This window comes from Ceratotherium simum, chromosome 13 (genome assembly GCF_057802395.1).
Source record: "Ceratotherium simum simum isolate JZ-2026a chromosome 13, ASM5780239v1, whole genome shotgun sequence".
NCBI classification, from domain to species: Eukaryota; Metazoa; Chordata; class Mammalia; order Perissodactyla; family Rhinocerotidae; genus Ceratotherium; species Ceratotherium simum.
This window is the reverse complement of record NC_141912.1, coordinates 16,520,242-16,544,139: the sequence shown is the minus strand read 5'-3', so window position 1 is coordinate 16,544,139 and position 23,898 is coordinate 16,520,242. Positions and strand designations below refer to the sequence as shown.

At 39.3% G+C, this 23,898-nt stretch overlaps 1 protein-coding gene across 2 annotated transcripts in view; it reads right to left on the bottom strand.

Moving 5' to 3' along the window:
* CAP2 (cyclase associated actin cytoskeleton regulatory protein 2) overlaps positions 1 to 23,898 on the bottom strand; it is a 149,795-nt gene that overhangs the window by 94,639 nt on the left and 31,258 nt on the right. For both annotated transcript variants that reach the window (XM_087438056.1, XM_004432097.3), the window contains exons 2-3: positions 8,333 to 8,454; positions 4,729 to 4,829 (exon numbers count right to left, since the gene is read on the bottom strand). In XM_087438056.1, coding sequence (XP_087294182.1) covers positions 4,729 to 4,829; positions 8,333 to 8,454 — 223 coding nt within the window. The remainder of the gene's footprint in view (positions 1 to 4,728; positions 4,830 to 8,332; positions 8,455 to 23,898) is intronic.

The window sequence follows — 23,898 nt, the reverse complement described above, 5'->3', positions numbered from 1 at the left end:
AGGAAGGAAGGAAGGAAGGAAGGAAGACAAAGAAAACGGGCTGTATATTGGAATGTATGATTTCTAGGGTATTTCCTTCTCTAATAATTCTGACTATCGTAACTGGCTAAGACAGTAAGAAAGGAGAATGCCAATTTAAAGCCTGTATAAAATCTAGAGGCAGAATTCTTTCTACAAGTTATTTTTTGGATCTCTGCCATTTGGAGAATATGAAAGGCATACAGATCCTTTGGGCTTGAGATTGTCAAGGTATTCTATGTCTAGTTATAATAAAAATAAATGTTCAAATTAAAACAATTAGCAGGAAACTAGAAGTTAATGGGAGGCCCAACTTAGCTGAAGGTGAGCGGGAGAGTGAGGCGGATCTGTGAAGAATGGGCTGTTATGCTGAGACAACACCAAACTTGTGCTTCTGATAATGTTTTTGGCTATGGCAGGAGGATTCCTATATAGATCCAGATTATAAAGCACCAACAATGCAAATGGTCGCTTTTTAAATGAGTACAAATTACCTATAAATGTTTTCTAAAATCAAAGGAAGTATACTGATACAATTAGTAAAATAAATGTGCATTTTGGTATTATCTATCCCAGAGATAAGGTTATTACTTATTCCAGAGATAAGGACCATGTCAAGGAGGAAGTGACAACCTGTGAGACCAAGAAGCACAGACTCAAGGAGGCCTCAAGGTCTTTTTAAATGAAGGAGTCTGATTTTCTTCTCTAACCTAGGACAGCAGGGTGATATTTCATCTTTAGTGTTCTGTATCCTTTTTCTGACACGTTTCCTTCTGTTTGTTTTGCATGTTCAGATGATTGAGGTGCTTCCCTGGCACAGCTCAAGATGCTTTTTATAATGGGGATGATGCTGCCCTGTTGCAAGCCCTTCGTTTGGAAACCCAAGAGCCCCTCATGCCTTAACGCTGAGACAATGAGTGAGTCACTCCAACGGGCTGTGAGAGCCGGAAGGCCCTTGGAAGTGATGTTATCCAGCTCATTACCGAGGAGGTTAAGGGACTAGTTCAAGGTCACGCTGTACAAAGTAGAGCCAGCTCTAAAATCCAAATACAAACTGCTAGTGCTAGTCAGAGGAAGAGGTACTTTTTACTTTGCACTCTTTGAACCTGTTACCTAACCAGCGTGCCATAAAATGAACAAAACATTTTGTAGATGATTTAAATAAATGACAAAGAGTAGGCAAATCTAGAATAGTAATTGTGACCCATCAAAAGTGTGGCTATGATAATTGTCTAAACATGTTCATCCTTTATAAAGTCAGGGAACTCGAGGATGTGATATTGTGCAGTGTGATTCAATCATACTATGCTTACGTGTGTTACTTCTTAGTTGAATTTTATTGCCCTTTTGTTCAAAATGTGATTCTCTCACTTTTATTAAACAATTAATGAGTGTTTCTTTTTTATCAATTTTAATCAAGAATAGGACATGAATGTTCCAGACTTCTAGAAACATTTAAAATGTAAATTCTATAAATCTCCAAAATTTTGGTTTGAGTTAGGAAGAGCTATATGACATGCAGGTGTCTCAAGGTCGTCACATCATTTAGAAATAGACTTGAGATTATTTCCATAGACCATGAATAACAACAGAACAGCTTTGTAGGAAAAAAATCACATTAGGCCACTTAAGGATAAATGATGTCTGACCAAGGTCTTGGTATTACGTAGGCCCAGTTTCTAGAGGATCCTTTCCTTTGCTATTGAGGACTACATTTACTCTAAACATCTATTATAAAATTATGCATTGTTTATTCCTTCCTAAAAGGGGCTCAAGCTGTGTCAGTGTTCCTGGGTTGAAGAGTAATTTAAATAAGCCCTTTGGTTTATGTTGCATACAAGAAGGCTTTACAAGATCTAATCTTTTCTAAACCTGTTATGTTCTTCGGTTCAGCAGAGCTTCCTAATTGTAGCTATTAGTTCCCCTTTTTTGTGGTCTGTTCTGTCAATAGACTATTGAGTGTGCAGTAAATTAAGCCCAACCAGCAGCCAACACATCGAGACAGACGTTAAATCATAGCTTAGCTGCCCTTATTCATTATTAGGATCTGTGAAACAGCTTTTGAGCACAGGGACAGGATTTAACATGATGCACATTTGTGTCATTCTCAAATTTCCATACTGTACAATCAGGTATGTGAGGGTTTTTTCTAGGCAACAGGTGTGTTCTTGGAACCAAAGTTCAGCCCCCACTTCTGGCTTATGTGAGAGGCAGCAGCTGCAAGCTTAATGTCAATGACACATGGTTCCATAAGAGAGAAAAAATAAACTACTTGTTCAACGTATTAAAGTAAGGGGCAGATGGATGATTGCTGCCTGTACTTTTTTGTGTTGTAGAATCAGAGTCTAAACTTTCAGATGACAAGTGCTTTTCTGTTTCTTTCTCTCTGTCTCTTCTCTTTCTCTCCTTCCTTCCTTCCTTCGTTTTTTAAAACGTAGTGAAAAACATAACTTTCTTTAAGTATTACGTATTCATGATTGAAAATATTTCTTCATTTGAGTCATACTGTTCCAGGCTGATGAGTGGAGAGAAGAAAAAACTTAATATAAAGCAAGCTACACTTTATTTTTTTTATTAACTCACTTTGTTCTAAAAAGAATTTAAAGGAACTGTTTACTATGCAATTTGAAGAGACTTAGTATGCAAATTCTACATTTTTTTTAAAAGCAAAATTAAATGTATTTATTTATAGGCCTCATTATTCTCTAGTAAAAACTTCTATATAGAATTTTGTGAGCAATTACTAATAAAAGTTTTAATGTACTGTGTACCTCAGAAACATAATGTCAATATTAATTAATAGTAACAATAATGATACAATAATTATTGTAACAATGTTCAAGAGAGTAAATTTTTGTCAATCACTCAAGAATCTCTTTTAGTGTATAGTGAATATTGGGGGTAATATTCCATTTTATATGTCAGCTTTCAGGTACTATCAGGCCTCAGAATATAAGAAGCTCAGACACTATCTTACTGCTTACAGGGTGTCTTATAAAAAAAAAAAGAATCAGCTCAAGAACAGATAGAGCTCTGTGATACATCTGAAGTGAACATGTCTTATTACAGACTTTTCTAGAACTCATGTATATCAGAGCTTCCCCTCTTTTGCCAATAGGTATTACAACAGGAATATTTAATAAAAATGGAGTTCATGAGAAGAATCTTCATTTTTCTTAGACATAGTGAACAAATTTGTCTCAAATTTGATGAAATAAGCACCTATACAATTATAATCCTGGAACTTCTAGTATAACCTGAGTCACCAGATCCCCGGAAGACTGGTGCTGGGTGTTGCATATAATGTCTAATTGGTAAAGGAGCAAAGAGAATCCCTTTTTACATTTTGCTTTTTATTTTCCTCCAAACCACGATTTTATTCAAGAATCAGATTTTATGTGAATCTATACTGAAAATGGTTTTGCCAGGATTGTCTCATTGCTGGGAAATCTATAAGCAGATGGATTTGGAATTCAATTCTCTGTGAGAAACAACGACAAATGAAAAAGAAGAACCTGGGGATAAATTATTTTAGGTTTTTAATTGGTTTGGCTACTACATTAGATTTTCACTAAATGCATCTAAATAATGACATCCTCAGGGAGGATGCTAAACATTTTTCAATGTATAAAAAGTGTCTAAAACTATCAGGCTGGCCTAGATATCATCAAAGATCTCTACCAATCCAGAGATTATCAAATTCTATGACTTTGCTTTTCCTCAGGCTGCACTTTTTAAAAAACTGTGGTAAAATACACATAACACAAAATTTACTATCTTAACCATTTTTAAGTGTACAGTTCAGTAGTGTTAAGAATATTCACATTGGGCAGGCCCTATGGCTTAGCGGTTAAGTGCGCGCGCTCTGCTGCTTGTGGTCCGGGTTCGGATCCCGGGCGCACACCGACGCACCGCTTCTCCGGCCATGCTGAGGCCACGTCCCACATGCAGCAACTAGAAGTATGTCCAGCTATGACATACAACTGTCTACTGGGGCTTTGGGGGAAAAAATAAAAAATAAATAAAATTAAAAAAAAAGAATATTCACGTTGTGCAACAGGTCTCCAGAATTTTTTCTGGAGTTTAGTTCACATTGCCAAAACTAAAACTCTGTACCCATTAAAGAAGTTCTCATTTATCCCTCACCCCAGCCCCTGGCAACTACCATTCTACTTTCTGTTTCTATGAGTTTGACTACTCTAGATACCTCATAGAAATGGAATCATACAATATTTCTCTTTTCGTGACTGCCTTATTTCACTTAGCATAATGCCCTCAAACTTCATCCATGTTGTACCATGTGTCAGAATTTCCTTCCTTTTTATTCCTTCCTGAATAATTCCCTGCTATGTATATACCATATTTTGCTTATCCATTCATGCATCAACAGACACTAGAGTTGCTTCCATCTTTTGGCTATCATGAACAATGCTGCTATGAACATGGGTGTACAAGTATCTCTTAGAGATCCTACTTTCAATTTTTTTGGGTATATACCCAGAAGTGGAATTGCTGGATTGTATGATAATTCTATCTTTAATTTTTTGAGGAACCGCCATACTCTTTTTCATACTGGCTGCATCATTTTACATTTCCACCAACAGTGCACAAGGATCCCTCTCTCTCCATATCCTTGCCAATACTTGCTATTTTCTGTTTTTTTAATAGTACTCATCCTTTCCACAGAGAACTGGGGAGGAAAGTACTCACATGAGTCTCCACGTCGCCAGCAAGGATCCTACTCTTCTTTAAAAACTCAGTCACCATGCTGTTCATCAACTTATCAAACGCTTCCACCGAGGGTGCCACACCTTTGGAAGAAGAACATTTTGTTATTCCCTGGTGGTTTCGTGAAAAGCTGGTACTGCTTTGCCATAGGCAATATGGAAGTTTAATATCATTCATGTCATTCTCATTCTATTCACTAAGTCACTCATTCACTCAATCAGTATCTATTAAACACTTCTCAACGGCTTAAGAAAACAGTGTTTTCCTATTTTTCATCCTCCTGAGGAAGCACTACATAATTTCATTTAATTCGCCCCCAAACTGATGAGGTAAGTAGCACCATCACAGTTTTACGGAGGGAATGGAGATGCCAACAGAGCATCTAACTTGACCAAAGCTATATATCAAACAAGAGGCAGAGCCAAAAACTGAACCAAGCCTTATTAATCCAAAGCCAGCGTACTTTCTTCTATCCTGACCTGTCCAGGTGCTGTAACAACCCTGTAAACAAATGTCAGAATTATCTAGGACAACTGAAGGGTAATAATGAACTCTGGGCAAATAGGAAAAGAAAGCTGATTTCACACATTTTGTTCCTTCTGCGTTTCCCGGTGGGAAGGGGAGGGGAGGCAGCAACAGTGGACATGAAAGTGACTGCCGAGCTAATACACGTTAAGTTTTGATCTGCCAAATTACTGTAAAAGCTGAAGTGACAATGGCCCAACCTGGTGTGCTCTGCATTTCTTTCCCTGCCTTTTAATTAACAGAAAAAATGTGTCTAAGTCCCTGACTTCTTGTCCCTAATACTGAGAAAGGTAATATTGAGAAACTCAGCACTACAGGCTATTAAAATCCAAACCAAAACCTAGGATGCCCTTTCTCATACTGGACAGAAATATCCATGCACATAAACTCGTAAGAACAAACTTCTTTTTCTCCTTTTCCCAAGTTGTCTATTTCCACAGGCCCAAAGGGTGACGGAAATAGATGTTTACAGCTCTCTGCACCTACGGTCTAACTTCTAAGCAGGCTATTGAAGCTGAGTTATCTTAAAATTCAAAATACAGTTTGTACTGACTTCTAGAACATAAAAGAGGCACAAGCCCAAAGATTCCTTATGGATCCATTTGGAAACAGATAAATGGCGTTTGTTGTCATGGGAGAGGCCTGAGAGGTCTCTGCTGAGTATTTAAAGCGGGAGAAAGTTTTAGAAACGTGACAGAGGCCTCTACATAGCAGAAGGTACAATGATAAAAGGGAATATTTTCCAATTTCCTTTCATCACTCAGCTCCGCTCACACCTCCTCCGGGCAGCCTTTAATGACCTGTCTTTCTCCCCAGCCTGCATCCGTTGAGCATCCCTTAATCAAAGCATTTGCAGCCCTGAATAGCAATGCATCGAGACCAAAGATTCTCAAGGCTTAGGACTGTGTATAATTCATCCTAGATTTCCCTGCACCTAGCAAGTATTCGCCACTTGGTAGGCATGCAAAAATATTTCTTCAACTGTTGAGCCAAACTTACCTGATTGTCAGTGGGGAAGTGACAACTTTATAAAATACATCCTATCACCAGTATCATAAGAAGGCAGTTCTTTGACTTGTGAATATTATGGATTTGTAATGGAATGGGTTCCTTCTAAAAGTTTCTTTTTAAATAAAAAAAAATTGTTTTACATTTAGTTATAAGATCAGTGTAATGATGATCTTTACATTCAAAGTGAGAGGTTGTCCTTAAGGATCTGTTAAAAATCGAATTTAGAAAATTACCAAAGTTTACTAATTAAGAAGAAATGGAAGCAAAGTTTAGGACTAGCAAAATGTTTTAAGGATGGATATCATTCAGACATTTTACCAATTATCCTACTTACTAATTACTCTATTTCATTTCTGGTAGGATAATATATTGCTAGCTAAGCTGTTTTAAAAGAACTTTAACAACTGGTTTGGAATAATTTGCTACATTAGAAAATATTTGTTTAAATACTTAATTTAATTATATGCCTTCATTTTTGCTTAGCCTATGTAATTTTCCCAGAAAAATCTTTTTTTTTTAATAAAGAAAATACAAAGTGCGGCCTAGTACCTCTTTGAGTAAGTGAGGCTCAAATTACTGAAGTTTTTAAAATTTCTTTTATTCAACAACACTACATACACAGTCTCTTGGGAGTTGGATTTTAACTTTATTTTATGTATTCACAGGCTTTATATTTGCGGTCAGCAATCTTAGAGAAAGGTCTTTTGATCACGTGAGGCCAAAGGCTAAGGAAACAAAGTTACTGATAATAACATGAAAATATTTTCTTACAAATAAGGTTTACTGACTCTCATATACTAACTGTAGAGTTAACAAAAAGAGGCTTAAAATGAAATCAGAGATGTGCCCCAGTTGATGTGGAAAAAACTTACAGGCCTCTGGCAGCCTTCCTTTAAACAACACTCCCTTTCAATTCATTCAAAGCATTTTAATTTTCATTATGTTCAGGGGAAAAAAAACCAGCCTGTGCATTTGTGCTCACACAGTAATTTTTGTCCCAGGGCATGTAATACAAGGCATAGCTCCAAACATGCCTGAAATTCTAGAAGCACCACTGTGGATCTTGCCTGGTGAAAGTTTTATTGGAAGCCCCCTCTTCCCCAAGGCTTTTCTCAGCTCCCAAAGCCTGATAGGATTCAAAATGGGTCAGATAAGGAGGAAATGCACATGAGACAAGAATAGCACTGCCAGATTAAACACAGATCGCCCAGTTAAATTTGAATTTCAAATAAACAATGAACCAATTTTTAGAATAAGTGTGTCCCATGTAGTATATCCCATGCAGTATCTGAAACACACTTATATAAAAGAAAAAATGTAGTTTATCTGAAATTCAAATTTAACTGGGTGTCCTATATTTTTATTTGCTAAATCTGCAACCTTAGACAAGAAGAAATTAGAAAAATTACTGTAGATGACTTAGAGAGTTTGCCATATACGGTATCCTTTTAAAGAAAGTAATTTTTTATGTTTGATCATATCGGTTTTTAATCTTTTTTTTAAAGTGTGGTATTAGCTTATAATTTTAAAAACATTTGATTAGGACTGGGCAAAAGTAAAGCAACGTGATGTGATCATGTCACATCGAAGTCGTATTTGGCTTCACATCAGACTCACTTCCTTTCAAACTGCAGTTCTGAAATTTAACGACTTGTTCTCTTTAAAATTAAAATCTACAGAATGATAATTCCTTCCAGTTTACATTCTAATCGAGAACATTAGTTTCTTTTTGACAATTACTTAGATAATATATTTAGTCACTGAGTGTGAAACAGCAGTATAAACACGAAAACGAAAGAATAATGACATTTGGCACATGGATTATGCTCTTAGGCACAGAAATTGGTAATTTTTGTGGATTGTGGGTTGAAACTTTTCTTTTCTCTTTTTCAGGGATCGTTGGCATCTGGTTAGTGCCATGGTCACACATAAAGGAAGGAGTAGGGAAGGTGAAGAAAGTAGATAGAAATATTTCTTGAGAACTAAATGACGGGGATGAAATTAAGTGACCCACATAGAGACCGGTAACCACGGCTGTTTCAGACCCTACCTCCGTTGACACCGTTAATTTCTCCACAGGCCCCAGGAGGCCGGTGTGACTCTGCAGACAGCAACTCCAGTCGGCCGACCACCCGCTCCAGTCTTTCCATCAGTCCCTGCATCTCTGCCATTCTAGAAAAACACAGGCACAAATGGAGGCCACTTAAGCGTCATGGAGGATTAGGAAGCTGACACCATTAAACTTAACAGCACCTAGAAGGAAAATAAAAATTATCCGGAACGGCTTTAATTACCTAGAGAATATTTCTCCACGTCACAAAAATATGTGAAATTCAAAAGAACATAAAATTTGGAAGAAAAAAATAAATAAATTACATTGAAGTTATTTTCTATTCAGTTCAATGTTTTTTACAAATCCCATATGCAACACACAAATATTCACTCTCCTCACACCATCATCAAGTGTCTCCTCGGAAGCTTCTTTGTGCTAAGATACAATCTATTTCTAGCACTTACTTAAAAGCCCATGAACATGTATCTCACAATTAATATTGCCAACTCTCATCCTGCTAAATGGTGGGAGCATATTTTAACTATTTCCAGTAATTCTTTCCGTTAAAGTTTAATTCTCCAGGGGACACTAAACCCACTGATAATCCTTGTTTACTCAATTATCTTAAACCAAAAAGGACAGCTCAGGAGAACTATGAGTTTAAGAAAGTGTGCATCATTTAGCAAGCAAATAGAGGCCATCGCCTCCAACAGCTACTTTTCTTATTATTAGTTTCGGTGTTTCTGTTGCTGAATTCTTTCAAATTACGATTATTCTGAATGGTGGAGATTTTAATTTAAAATATTAGAAATAGTTATTTTCCTTTGCTGCTGCCTATTTTTAGATAAAACTTAGTTTTAGGTGGGGTGGTTTTGAAGACAGGGACCTTCAGTTACCCAGCACTCTTGGCTGGGATAAACTGGGTGTGAGGCTGACTAAGGGATTGGGGATAAAAGTGGGGCTGGGTATCCATCCTTCCTGCTTCCAAACAGATCTTAGATAGCTACAGGGAGTGTCCACAAGGTAAGTGCCTTAAAATTGTTGGCCCTGGAATGTAATGTTATTAAGACAACCTCTGAGGAATGGAACCCAATCTTATTTAGCCAGGTTCATGAGATCCAGTTTATAGGCACCATAACTTTGACTATACCAACCTATGAAGGCTCTTGGCAAAATCAGGCTGCTGCCCCAGAGATAGTATAACGTGCCTCATCTTAATCAGTGTCTGTAGTTCTTCTCACTCTTAGGAACTTTTCAAGCGTCATTCTGAGCCAAAGTGAACTGGCACGCTCCCACATCAGAGACAACACTGCCCCAGAGCGTGGGTAAACCGTATTGCTCTAAGATACGTAAATATTTTCTATTTCTGCTGGGAACCAAGTAATGCACTTCTCTTTTGTATTCTGTATTCCATTAGTTTTGAGCTTAAACATAACGATGACTTGCCACTGCCGTTTTTAAAAGCAAGGTTATAGTTATCAAAACATGTGGACGGCTCTGTCATTCTGTGTCCAAATGTCAGATGGTCATCAGATACGGATGGGGCAGTTCACTGTCTATTTTGGAAAGTCATCTCCTCTGAAACTGCCAGCAGCTACTCTTTCAAAATATGGGGCAGTGTTCTCTGCATGGCTGAAATCAGCATCTAATCCCAAGGGGATTCAAAATTAGAAGTTTCTCATCTGTTCTTTTCCTCTTAACGTCAGAGCTTTTGCTTCCATCGCAATTGGAAAAAAAAAAAAGGGAAGAAAAAATTTAATTGAATCCTTTACGTAATCTTGCAAGGGAACTGGGTATCCTGTAGGTGGGTGAAGGCCATTTGAGAAATGATAAAAGCCCCTCAAATCTTTTAATAGTTGCCCATCTGTTCACAGTTATCTATGTTCCCTGTTATTCAACTTGCCAAATGTTACCACCATAGACCTAGCCCATGACAGAAAAAAATGTGTTGGCTTTGTTAGCAAGCTCCCTATCCCCCAGCAGAAAAGCTCCAACCACCTCCAGCAGCTCACAGAGCTGTTTCAGGAAGGCCTGTTACATTTCACACGTAGGACTGCTGTCCCTGACTGTGGCTTAATCAGCCTCCCTGACAAGACTCAAAGTCACACTATCTAATAGTGCCCCATATGTTGAAAGACAACAGGAGTTAGCCCATAAACTGCAGGGCTGGGCAGATTGGTGTGGAATGCAGTCTAAAAGCGAATCAGATGTCACTTCACGTAAAATCACCAGGAACAAAGTCTTGCCACAGCCTCTTACGAGGTCAAAATACAGCTCAGGCAAGGAAGCTGGAAAGATGCCTCTGGGTTTAACACTGTAGAACAATTTCTAAGAGAAACGGAAGAACAAATAAAAGAAAGAATACACCAGGATATCAAAAATATACACATTAGGGGCTGGCCCAGTGGCGCAAGTGGTTAAGTGCTCGAGCTCCGCTTCAGTGGCCCAGGGTTTGCAGGTTCGGATCCCGGGCACCCACCATCGCACCGCTTGTCAAGCCATGCTGTGGCAGTGTCCCATTAAAAAAAAAAAAAAAAAGTAGAGGAAGATGGGCACCGATGTTAGCTCAGGGCCAATATTCCTCAGCAAAAAAAAAAAAAAAAGAGGAGGATTGGTATTGGATGTTAGCTCAGGGCTGATCTTCCTCACCAAAAAAAAAAAAAAAAAAAAACATGTTAGCATTCCAAGGCAAAATGATGGGGTTCAAGATGGCTGTGCCCTCTTCTCTCAAAACATACATGCACACATGTACACACACACACACGTGGGCACATGCTCACTTCTCTCTACATGTGCCCTCAGCTGCTATCCTGGCTCTCAAAAATGAAGAAAGAGTAGAGCAGCAGATTTTCCAAATTCTTCCCAGGAAGTTCCATTCGCCTTGGTTTTTCAAAGTGGATTTAGCCAAGTTTGACGAGCAGGTGAGAACCACGAATTAAGAATTAGGCTGAGGAAATGGACAGGGCACTGTAGGGTAGCAAATGTAGACAGCAAGATCAGGGTAAAGAATGAGTCAGGGCCAGGCGGACAGACAGATAAGTTTGGATCAGGAAGCCAACAAAGGAGGAGGACGTGGCAAGATGGTCGGACGTAAGATGTTCTAAGCATCAGATGAGAAGCAAAGAGAAGTCAGATACACAGCTGGAGAATCAAGAGACTGGGTTAGATGACGCAGCTCAAACTTGACCTCTAGATTAGATTTTCTAGTCATCCCGTTCAAGTAGAAGCCAACCCTGAGTTGAGGTCCCCTATAAGCTACTTATAGAGGATAAACACAGACATTTGACCAGAGCGTGAGGGTAGGTGGAAAGAAAAAGGAGAGGCACAGAGAATTTCCCGGCTTTCTTTTTTTAATGTTTTAGGAAATTATACTTGAGGTTAATCTTAATTTTTTGTTTCATATTCATTTTTGAGTATTCTCTTTTGAGTTTATTCATAATGGGAAGTATATTATATCTTTGTCATTTTTTTTTCTTATTTGAATTTCTCCCTCACTTTTCCTTTTTTTAAAGTTTAATTTTTATTTTTATCAAAGTTAAAGAAGCACAGAATTTAAAGAGTCAACAGTTCTACAGGGCTTATTACAAAAACACAACAGTCCCCTGCTGCCCCTTTCCATTCTTTGTCTCGAGGGTCAACCATTTTCAATTATTTTAGCTGTTTCTTTTAGTAATTACCTCATCTCTAAATAACATGCTTATATCTCTATGTCTTGTTTGTTTTTCTTCAGTTTTAGGCATTATCCACTGAGTTCCCATCAAAAACATGAGGGGTGACTTTTTTCTTGCCCAATCCCCACCACCACATACATGCGTATTTCCTTTTGTCCCATCCTCCCAATAGTGTTCTATCACAATTTTTGTGTGACCAATAATCAGTGTTAACACAATTACGACTACTCACAGCTGAATCAGGAGCTATACTAAGATTATTTTTCATTTTTTGCACAACGTGTTTTCCCAGAGCCATGTCTTTCAGCTCCTCAGTTTTCCAGATACTCAAAACTTACTCATCTCCAAACTCTTCCCCCAGTTGTGTAAGTCTCCTTTCAATAGGGCCAAACACACCTAGAATTCTATTAGTTTTTTCTTTTTAGAGGCATGTCTTCTGGAGAATTACTCCAATCTGCATGAGAATTGCTCATGAAGCAATTACTCCATCTCTTCTGGAGAATTACTCCAATCTGCAGGCCTGCTGCACATCTGTAACCTGGGATCTGCCTTCACCTTCACTCTAGGGATTTCTCTCCCCTCTCTCTTAGGTGGTATCACCTATTTCTTGGATTCTATATCCTCCTCTTTCTTGGGAAGAATATTCTTCTGAAAAAAGATAGACGAAAGGTCAATCTTTTTGAGATCTTGCAAGTCTGAAAGAGCTTGCCTTCATACTTGATTGGTGGTTTGGCTGAGTATAGAAGTCCAAGCTGAAGAAATTTTCCTCATAATTTTAAAGGCATTGCTCCATTGTCTTCTAGCTCCCTAGGCTGCTGCTGAGAAGTGCAAAGCCATTCTGATTCCTCATCCTTTGGATGTAACTTGTGTTTTCCTCTCTGGAAGCAGTCTTTGGAATCTTCTGTTTGTCCCCAGTGTTTTGAACTTTCATGAAGATATGCTTTGTTGTTGATCAAATATATTCTTTACTAATGGTTTTCAAGAGGCGTAGAAAAGAGAGGAAAACGGGCACTGTGTATTGTTTGACTCTGGCTGCGTTTCCAAATCAAGTTTTGTTGTTTCTTTCAAAAAAAAAAGTTACCATTCTAAATATTTAAACAATTCAATTCTCTCACACCAATTGCACACATTTACAAATACTTCATACACTAGTCAGTGTTCTGACAGTCTTGGAATAGTAAGGTGTTCTGAGAACATTTTCCTAGGAGAAAAGATAGCTGTCACTATTTAAAATTTTTTTTCCTTCACTGGTCATCTTATAAAACCTATCCTTAAAGTTCAGATACTTAGCTCCTAACTCTGTCCAATTTTATGTCCTATGCCAACAGTACAATGACTACACTCCAAACACTAAGAAAGACAGCATTTCTACCCTTTTTCATAGCAGTTTCCAGAAAGGGATAGCTCCCCACACTTTCAAACATTTTATAAGGTCTCAACTGTTTTGCCCATCTTTAACTGGGGCAGTAGAGAGGGGCCCTGGCTTTGGAATCACTAGCTGGGGTACTTTGGGAAAAGAGCTGAACTTCGCTTTGCTTAAGTTACTACCTGTACATAGGGTTGCTGTAAGTATGTATGTAAGGCATGTAAAGTCTATCACATGGTCAGTAATAAACATGTTAGCTACTGTTATTAAGACATCTCACCTTGTTTTGCTCTCAGTGGGAACAGTTAGATCTACAAACCACTACATCAAGTCTTGATGTATCTGAAATGTTAAGCAATCACCTAGAAGATCTGGCCAATGGAAATGACTAGTCAAAAACTTCAGGTCGGTACACTCTTATTATTTTTTTTCAACATTTTATTTCCCTCTGTCCATGTACTTTTTCCTCCAACATTTCTAAAAGAGGTTTTCTCAAGTCCATGTGTAATGGATACTGTGAAATGAAAGTTTTGGTATGCAATTAGTAGTTTTTAAATCACATATTTTCCCCCAGATGTATTTTTATCTGAGATATAATTGACATATAACATTATTTTATTTATTAGGTATTAGTTTTAGGTGCACAGCATATATGTATACATTGCAAAATGATCACCACAATAAGTTTAACATCCATCACCACCCATAGCTACAAGTTATTTTTTTTCTTGTGATGAGAACTTTTAAGATTTACTCTCTTAGCAACATATATACAATACAGCATTGTTAACTATAGTCACCATGCTGTACATTACATCCCCGGGACTTATTTCTCCTATAACTGGAAGCCCCTAAACATTTTTGTAATGACTCTTTTGCTTTTAAATAGTCCTCTGCAAAGGACAAAAGCCCAATGTCTGTGGAACCATTTCTGGAAAATAACACTCCTTCATTCCTCATATTTTCTCATCCAAACCACCTTATGCTCAGTGGTGAGGGGTCTGGTAAAGCATCTTTCATACCTGCTTTGAAAATGGACACCCCATGACAGAGAGTAAATGGTGATAGCCCAGAATAACAGCCTATTTGTCTGTATTACATTCTCAGTATCTGTAAGAGTTAGTGCCCAATTAAAAGACTGCCTCATGCTATCTTTTCCACCACACATGCACACCTTGCCTCCCAAGGAAACCAGTCTGAGCTTTTCATGGGCTGAGGTCTTATCTTACTTTCTTTGTATCTCACACTGAGTCTGCCTGCTGCCACAGACAGAGAATTCTATAAATATTTTTTGATTGACTATTAATTGGCTACCATTCACTGCCTTTCTCTCGCCTGCCCACTCATTGGCATAATCCCAGATCAGAGGAAAGCCAGATTTTCATAGGAGAAATTTCCATTTAAAAGAAGATACTAGATTAGGAAGGAAATAACAAAGATTAGAGCAGAAATAAATGATGTAGAGACTAAAAAGACAATAGAAAAGATCAATGAAACTAAGAGCTTGTTCTGTGAAAAGATAAACAAAATTGACAAACCTTTAGCTAGACTTACCAAGAAAAAGAGAGAGGACTCAAATAAATAGAAATGAAAGAGATGTTACAACTGACACCATAGAAATACAGAGGATCATAAGGGACTGTTATGAACAATTATACGCTAACGAATTGGACAACCTAGAAAAAATGGATAAATTCCTAGAAACACACAACCTACCAAGACTGAATTATGATGAAATAGAAAACTCAACAGACTAATTACTAGTAAGGAGATTAAATCAGTATCAAAAACCTCCCAACAAACAAAAGTCCAGGACCAGATGGCTTCACTAGGTTATCTTTCCCCCTTAAAACCACAGTGGCTTCGTCCAGTGATTTAAAGGAGCACACTTGCTCCCTCTAATGTGAACCTTCGGTTTTCCATAGCTCCTTTTTCTCTAGGACTTCAAATTTTTAAAAACTCCACATTGTCCAAAGGGTTTTGTAAATTTCTCACAGCAGGTTCCTATAACAAGTAAGGAAGAATGCTACTTGGGTAACATTTTCATCTTGATAAAAGGGCTAGGTCTTACGGGTTGCTAGTTTAGAGTTCTCCTCACTAGGACAAAGGTACAAAAGTAATTGTGGTGAGAGTTTCTCCTCTGATTCTGTAAGACACTCAGATTCAATGGATTCCAAAGATCATGAGCCTAAGATTAAATAGAAAATAGACCTGAAGTGACAGGAAATGGAAGACTCAAACCTTTTCTCATGCTGAGGCTGGGCAACTGGCTCATATGTGAGCTCTCTGCAAATAATGAAGTCACGATAGACTACTTTCTCTATAAATCCACCCAAATTCAAAAATATTTGTTACACTACCATCAAACCAGACTATGCTAGATTGTTAAATTCTCTTTACCGTGACTGTATCAATTACCTTCTTTCCTTTCTCAGGAAGCTACCAATCACTGGGGAAGTGATCTGGTGATTCACAGCTACTAATGGGGTAATGGTATGCATAGAAGAAACAAACCATGGTATTTATTCATTCATTCAATGACTGGCTCATTGAATATGCTTGTTTCATCCATTCACTTAGTCCCCACTATCTGCTAAATGCAATGCTCATATCTAAAAAATCAAAAGTGATTAAATACATTTCCCGCCCAGCTGTAGTGGGAGGGTGCTGGAAGCAGACCCGGCTCAGTCAAGCCAGGGAGTTGTTTCCCTAAGAGATGCATTCGCATTGCCAAGGTTCCCACCTTCATATTTTTTACTTAGTCTCCCATAAGAGATTTCTGGAGCCAGCTTCTCACCAAACAGCAAAACAAGCCACCATTTTCTTTCTTTTTTTTTTTTTTATTGATGTTTTAATGGTTTCTAACATTGTGAAATTTTGGGTTGTACATTTTTGTTTGTCCATCACCATATATATGACTCCCTTCACCCCTTGTGCCCACTCCCCACCCCCACTGCCCCTGGTAACCACAGTCCAGTTTTCTCTGTCCATGTGTTGGTTTATATTCCACATGTGAGTGAGATCATACAGTGTTTGTCTTTCTCTTTCTGCAAGCCACCATTTTCTTTTCACTGCAAAGAAGTTTCAAGAGTCCCTGAGATTTGAAACAGTGTCATCAGAATATGAGCGATCAGAGAGTTACACAAGTAAAAGAACACTTTAAAATTTTCACAAAACCGGAAAAAACCTATATGAGATCCCGATTAGCCAATTTACTTCTCTAACGCCTCTAATAAAGTCCCACTGCAGAGAAAAAAAGCAAACTCTTCAGTTTGATTTTCAAAAGGACCTCATCCCGGCTCTCTGTACCTCACCAGGTTCCTCAGATCCACTCGCCCCTTCCCAAACATGCCCCCAATCCCTCCTCTATGCCGCAGTTTTGCTGTTTCCACTGCCTGAGGGTCCTTCCAGGCACTGTTGCACCCATTCTCCAAGTCCCAACTCCTCCAAGAGGTCATCCATTGTCCACAAACCAGAGGTAACCTCCCTTGACGCATTTACTTCCCATCATCTCCCGCAAATCCAGAGTGGAGTATAGAAGGGTAAAAGAAACCACCACATCTAGAAATTACCTCCCATCCTATCTGCCCTCTCCACTCTGGTGGTATCACTCCTCAGAACCACCCCGACCAGTCTTGTAGGATAAATATTTCTCCTCTAAGTTGGAATCTCTGAATACAAGAGGCTGGAATTCATAACTTGATATAGTGGAAAAAGCATTTTTGGCAGCAGAGAACCTTAATTTGAGACCCAGTCCCTTAACTGACAACCTGTGTGACTCTGGGCAGATTACTTAACCTGTCCGAGTCTCAGTTTTCTCACTTCCAATACATGAATTCATTCCTTCTTCATTCACTGACTTAAGAAAATTGTATGTGAACGTGTTTTGAGGTATACTCTGTGCTGGCTGCTGGGGCTACTCACATGGATGAGACACAGACTCTATCCTCAAGGCACCATGATCTCCTTGAGGAGTGGACAGTTCGGCTGTTGGGGATAGGCCAGCACTACAAGACAGCAGGCCACTGGGACCTCGGCTATCTCAGCAAAAAAGAGCCCAGTGGGAACTGAGACCATGGGGGAAGTCTAAGTATATCTTGAAGGCTGGCTCTGTGCCCTGACTTGGGGTGATGTGGCTGGGTAAGGACGGAGCCATAAAATCATAGACTCTGAATGCTGAGTGGGACCAGGACAGAACTCTGTTACATTCCCCCATCTTGAAGTGGGAACTCCCTTAGCTAAATGTGAGGCAGGGATCCTTCACTGAAAAGGAGCTCCCTCCCCCAGCCCCTCCACGACCCTTTCTATACTCCTATGCTGTTGGGGAAGCTCTTCCTATTCTTGTGTCCCCATGCTGCCCTTTTGCTCTTGTTTAGGCCACGGAGGAAGTCGCGGTCAAAGAGGTGCTTCTAAGAGTTCCCCAAGGGCCACACCTTGGCACTGGGGAAAAAAGAAGGGCCACGGAGACCCGGCTGGCCAGGCTACCACAGCCTGGGCAGGATTTTCATGGACCTTTTGTCCCTCCATAAAGTAAATGTATTGCTTTCCTTGTATCCAGAATATATAAAGAACTCTTACAACTCAATAAGAAGACAAATACTCCAATTTTTAAATGGGCAAAATATTTGAATAGATATTTTTCCAAAGAAGATATGCGAAGAGCTAGCAGTGCATGTAAAGATGCACAACATCAAGTCATTAGGGAAATACAAATCAAAACCAAAATGAGATACCACTTCACATCCACTAAAATGGCTACAATCAAAAAGATAGATAATAACAAGGTAAGGATGCAGATAATAGCTGGTAAGGATGTGGACCTTACATTGCTGGCGGGAATGTAAAATGATGCAGCTGCTATGGAACACAGGTTGGAAATTTCTTAAAAAGTTAAGTACGTATGAGCCATATGATCCAACCACTCCACTTGTAGTTATCTACTCAAGAGAAATGAAAACATATGCCACACACACAAAGACCTGTACACAAATGTTCATGGTAGCATCATTCATAATGCTCATCTCACACACAGACAAAAAAGGAAACAACTCAAATGTCCATCAGCTGGTGAATGGATAAACAAAATGCAGTATATCATGCAATGGAATATTATTCAGCAATAAAAAGGAATGAAGTGCTGATACATGCTACAACATAGATGAACCTCGAAAACATTATGCTAAGTGAAAGAGCCAGCCACAGAAGACCATATATTGTATGATTCCAGAAGACCATATATTGTATGATTCCATTTATATGAGTATCCAGAAAAAGCAAATCTGTAGAGACAGAAAGTAGATTAGTGGTTGTCTAGGGCTGGAGCTAGGAACAGGGAGTGAGTGCCAATGGGGACAAAATTTCTATTTGAAGTGACGGAAATGATTTAAAATAGGACTGTGATGGCAACTGCACAATGCTGTAAATATACTAATAATCATTGAATTGTGCACTTAAAATGGGTGAATTTTATGGTTTGCAAAATTGTACCTCAATAAAGCTTTAAAAAAACAAACCAAAAAATAAGTGCTGCTCCTCTTTATAAAGGCATAGTTGAAAAACAGTTAAATCTGAGTGACTTTGCTGCTCTCATCTCCCAACAAAGTCACAGGTGGTAATTAAACTTAACCAGAGATTGCTCTGAGTGGCCACACCCCTTTGGTTGTAGAGACCATGATAGGCGACAGAACAGAACAGCAGTTCTCACTGCTCCTCACTCTCCTGTGCATCAGAATCACTGGGGAGAAGTGAGGCTTCCAACATGCAGATTCCTGGGCCCCACTCTCAGCAGTACCAATCCAGTGGTTCTGGGTATCCCCAGGAATCTGCATTTTTAAGAAGTATACTTCAGAGTACAAGGGCACACTTTGAGAAATGCTATGATAGAGTTGCCCAGGAATGCTGTCGGTGCATGTGGGAATGGGGGGGTCAAGAAGGGTGGGTACTCAACTGAGTCCTGAGAAGTAGGAGGCTACTAAAGTTTAGTTAGGAACTAAACTAAATCTCAAAGGATGAGGAGGTGTTATTCAGAAGAAGAAAGGTAAGTAAAGGCATTCCTGAGCCCATGCCCAGCATGTGCAAAGACATGGAGGCGTTACAGTCAGAAAATATTTACTGAGTATTCACTGTGTGCCAGGAGCTATCTGAGAAAGCATGAGAAACAAGGGATTGATGAGTAGTTAGTAACAGTGGTAGATACAGCTGGGAGTAGACTTGGGAATTGACTATGAACGAGACAGTGGATTGAAGAAGATCTGAGAGATGCATAGACTAGGCAAGATCTGAGAAAGGCTTAAATGGATTAGATGGGGTTGGGAGGGAAAGAGAGAAGGTAGGATGTCGTAGATGTCTTGCTCCCAGGTAGGGTGGTACCAATAAAAATAGAGATAGGGAATGGAGGTGGCTAATGAAGAGGAGGAGCTCAGTTTTAGACATCTGAGTTTGAAGCATCTACAATGATATTGAGATGACAGTTGGCAGCTGCAAGTAGGGACATGAAGCTCAGGGGACTTCAGGAATGGAATTATAAGTATTACCTAACAAGGGGCCAGCCCCATGGTGTAGCGGTTAAGTGCGCAGGCTCCGCTGCTGGCGGCCTGGGTTTGGATCCCGGGCACACAGTGAGGCACGGCTTGTCAGGCCACACTGTGGCTGCGTCCCATATCAAGTGGAGGAAGATCGGCACGGATGTTAGCCCAGGGCCAGTCTTCCTCAGCAAAGAAAAGAGGAGGATTGGCATGGATGTTAGCTCAGGGTTGATCTTCCTCACAAAAAAAAAATAAATAAGTATTACCTACCTAATAATAACACCTGCTCCAGGATTCTTGGGAAGATTAAAGGAGATGATGCAGTGAACTTTGTGAACTATGAAATCATGCCTAAGTGTCATTATTATAATTTATCTCTGAATGCTCACAACTCATCACTGATCTGTACCCCGTGAGTGCTCAATCCATGACTTACTATTGCCTGTGTTATCACCTCTCCTATCCCCTAAACACAATGACATAACATCTCACACACCACACTTGTAAGGCCATGCCACAGAACAGATAAGCTGCAGAAACACAATTGACTGAAAGTATAAAAGGGGATATCATTTCATATTGTCACTTATTTCTCACAACATAACTAAAATGTTTTGCTTTATTAAACCCTGTCATTTCATTATAAGGAATGCCATGTCTCTCTGGAATAATTAAGGTAATAAAGTTTGCTGAAATTCCTTCTAATCTCAAAATTCACTGGCATTTATTGTAAGGTTTATATACAAATGAATAACAGATTCAGTAGCTCTCTTAAAAGAAAAACCCTAAGGATCAGTTCTGAAGTGCTGGGCCAGTTTTATGCACGGACATTTTCACAAGTGCAAGTTAGATCATTTGATTTAAAATAGGCAGGGGATGGATTTGGCCCAAGCGCTGTCCTCCAACCCCTTTTTGCTTCTTCATGTGCCTCCAGCCTCCTGGGTCTATTCTCATACTCGACTTCGATTTATCACTTGTAACAAAATCAAAGTTTTCAAATAGAGCTGTGGACCACCAAAGGACTACAGGTTCTTCTTCTTTTTTGTTTTTTTTTGTGAGGAAGATCAGCCCTGAGCTAACATTCATACCAATCCTCCTCTTTTTGCTGAGGAAGACTGGCCCTGGGCTCACATCCATGCCCATCTTCCCCTACTTTATATGGGACGCCGCCACGGCATGGCTTGACAAGCGGTGCGTCGGTGCACGCCCAGGATCCAAACCCGGGCCGCCAGCAGCCGTGCGCGCGCACTTTACCGCTATGCCACAGGGCCGGCCCTATAGGTTCTTCTTTTTTGCTCTTTATATCTGGGAGCTCAAAGTAAGAGGGAAACAGAGAAGAAGGGCAAAGCAGAAAGAAGAGAATGGTGGGGTGTCGGGGAGAGAGACTAAGGGAAGGCATGGGAAGGAAGGGGGGCTGCCAGTGACGGTCAAGCACGAATAAGCCCACTCCAGCCCACCCTCTAATCTGCTCAAAATGCAAAAAGCAGCTCCCTGACTCTGAACGATAAACAGTCTCAGGTGAAGTGAGGAGAACAATCAAAACTTGAAAAAGGGACTTATCTGGGAGTACGTTTCTGGGTTTTTCCCTCTTTTCTCTCCAGGGGTGACCCATGGTTGGAAGTGTGCAGGAGACGCAGGCAGCAAAAACTCCGAGAGAACCTCCTCTTTTTGGCCAGAAGACCTGGAAAGGAGGTTCCTGCAAATGAAAGAATGTGAGGGAAAGTCCAGCCCTTTTTTCTTTTTTTTCATTTTTCTCTCCCAAGAATGGCTGCAGTCACAGAACTGTGTGTGGCAGAAGAGCAAGCAGCAGCATAAGCTGCTAAAAGTTTCTCTAAGAGAAACCTGATCTTATTGCCAGAGGAGGTGCTGGGGCCCTTGCGATCCAAAGAGTGTGTGGAGAGAACCCCTGTTATTTTTCCCTCTGTCTGCTCTGACTGCTTTGCCCTTAGGATGGCCCCAGTCTTGGGGAACTATACTGCAGCAGCGTGGCAGCTAAAACTTCAAGGGAAACCCAATCTTCCCGGCCAGGAAGGACCAGGAAAAAAATGCTCCTAGGGGCAGGAGAGTGTGGGAGGAATCCCAAGGAGGAGAGAGCTGAAGAACGGGATCCTCTGATTTTTGTGCATGAACCCGTACAAGCCCCAGTCTTGCCCCTGAGCTGTGTACGTGTGGGACAGATCCAAAGGCTTTGAGAACTGAACTATGATACAAGCCACCGCTCAGGTCCAAGACTAACCCCTAAACAGTGCTTCCATGGGACCCAAAGCAGCATAGCAAAGGCTCTGAAAAATGAACTGATGTTGGAATCTTGTCCTCAGAATGCAAGACAGAACCGGGTTGACTGCCTGGTAAAACAAAAAAATCGAGCATTTCAAAAGGATCCAGAGTCTCACAACATAATACTTAAAACGTCCAGAATTCAATCCCAAAATATATGACAGGCAAAGGACTGGGGAAATGTGATCAATTCTCAAGAGAAAAGACAATCAACAAATGCCAACACCAACATGACACGGACGTTGGAAGTATCAGATAGACTTACAGGAGCTATTTTACCTATGCTCCAGGAGATAAAGGTAAACGCTCTTGAAATGAATGGAAAGACAGAAGTTCTCCACACAGACATAGAACCTATAAAAAGAAACAGGTGGAAATCTTAGAAGAACTGAAAAATACAATAACAAATAATGCACTGGATGGGCTCAATAGCAGAGTGGAGATGACAAAGAGAAGTGACAGTGACCTTGATGATATAGACATTATCCAGTTTGAAGAACAGAGAGAAAAAGGTTGAACAAAAAAATGAACAGAGCCTAAGAGGCCTCTGGGACAATTTTAAAAGGTTTAAGATTAGTGTCATTGGAATTCCAGGAGAGGACAAAAAGATGGGGGTAGAAAACATACCTGAAGAAATAATAGCCCAAAACTTCTCAAACTTGGTGAAGGCCAAACAGTTATAGATTTAAACAGTGCTATCTGTCTGGTTATTTCACACATACACACATACACACATAACACCTTACAGTGAGTGCCTCCAAAGGGGAGAACAAGAAAGATGAGTAAAGTGAAGATATAACTGCCTAAAAAGAAAGAAATAAAATGTGACAGGCTATCATTCCCTTTTGAGAGGTGCCACAAGTCCCAAGACCTTTAATTCTTAAATGTCTTCCCTAAATCTAGCAGAACAAGGAGTCACTATCTCAATCAATAAATCGGTTCATTTACAAACACTAAACTTGCAGAAAGTGTTTGCCACATTACAGACTCTTGATTTTTGGTCAGAAAACAGAGGCAGGACGAGCTACAAAGGGATTCTCAAATTTTTACTTGTATATAACCTAAAAAAAGTTTGTAAAACCCTCTTGCACATTTTTAGATATACATGTACAAACTTTCACCAAAATGTGAACAGTTGTGAAGAATGTAACTTCCAGCACTCTGTAAATATTGAGTGAAACTATTTTGTCACTCAGTGAAATATGTCTATTGAAATTCATCATTATTCATTTAAAAAGAATACACAAACTGGCTGCAATTTGACATGCACAAATTCTGTATAATTACATTTTCTCCTTGAACTTATATTTCCATTCTTCTTGCCCTATAGAAGTTCATCCTAGTTTTATATATTTTATGTTTTAATGTCTTTTATTCATTACTTTATAATACTTTTCTGCATCAAAAATATGTATGTAAACTTAAATTTGAATTCAATGGCAAAAAAATGCTCTTCTGGTTGCTACCATTATAACTATTATTAGAAAGCAACTAATCAAAACAACACACATACTACAAATGTTGACAAATAATTACTAAATGTAAATAAAAAGTAATTTTTTATTAGAAACCCTTCTCTTTTGAGCACTTTTATTTTTCAATTATTTCATGCATATGTGGATGAGTATACTTATTACTAGAATGAGTCAAGGTTGAACATAAATTTGATTCTTAATTTTTGTTTTTATCAACGTAAATGCTGGGAAACTATGTTCACATAAATGA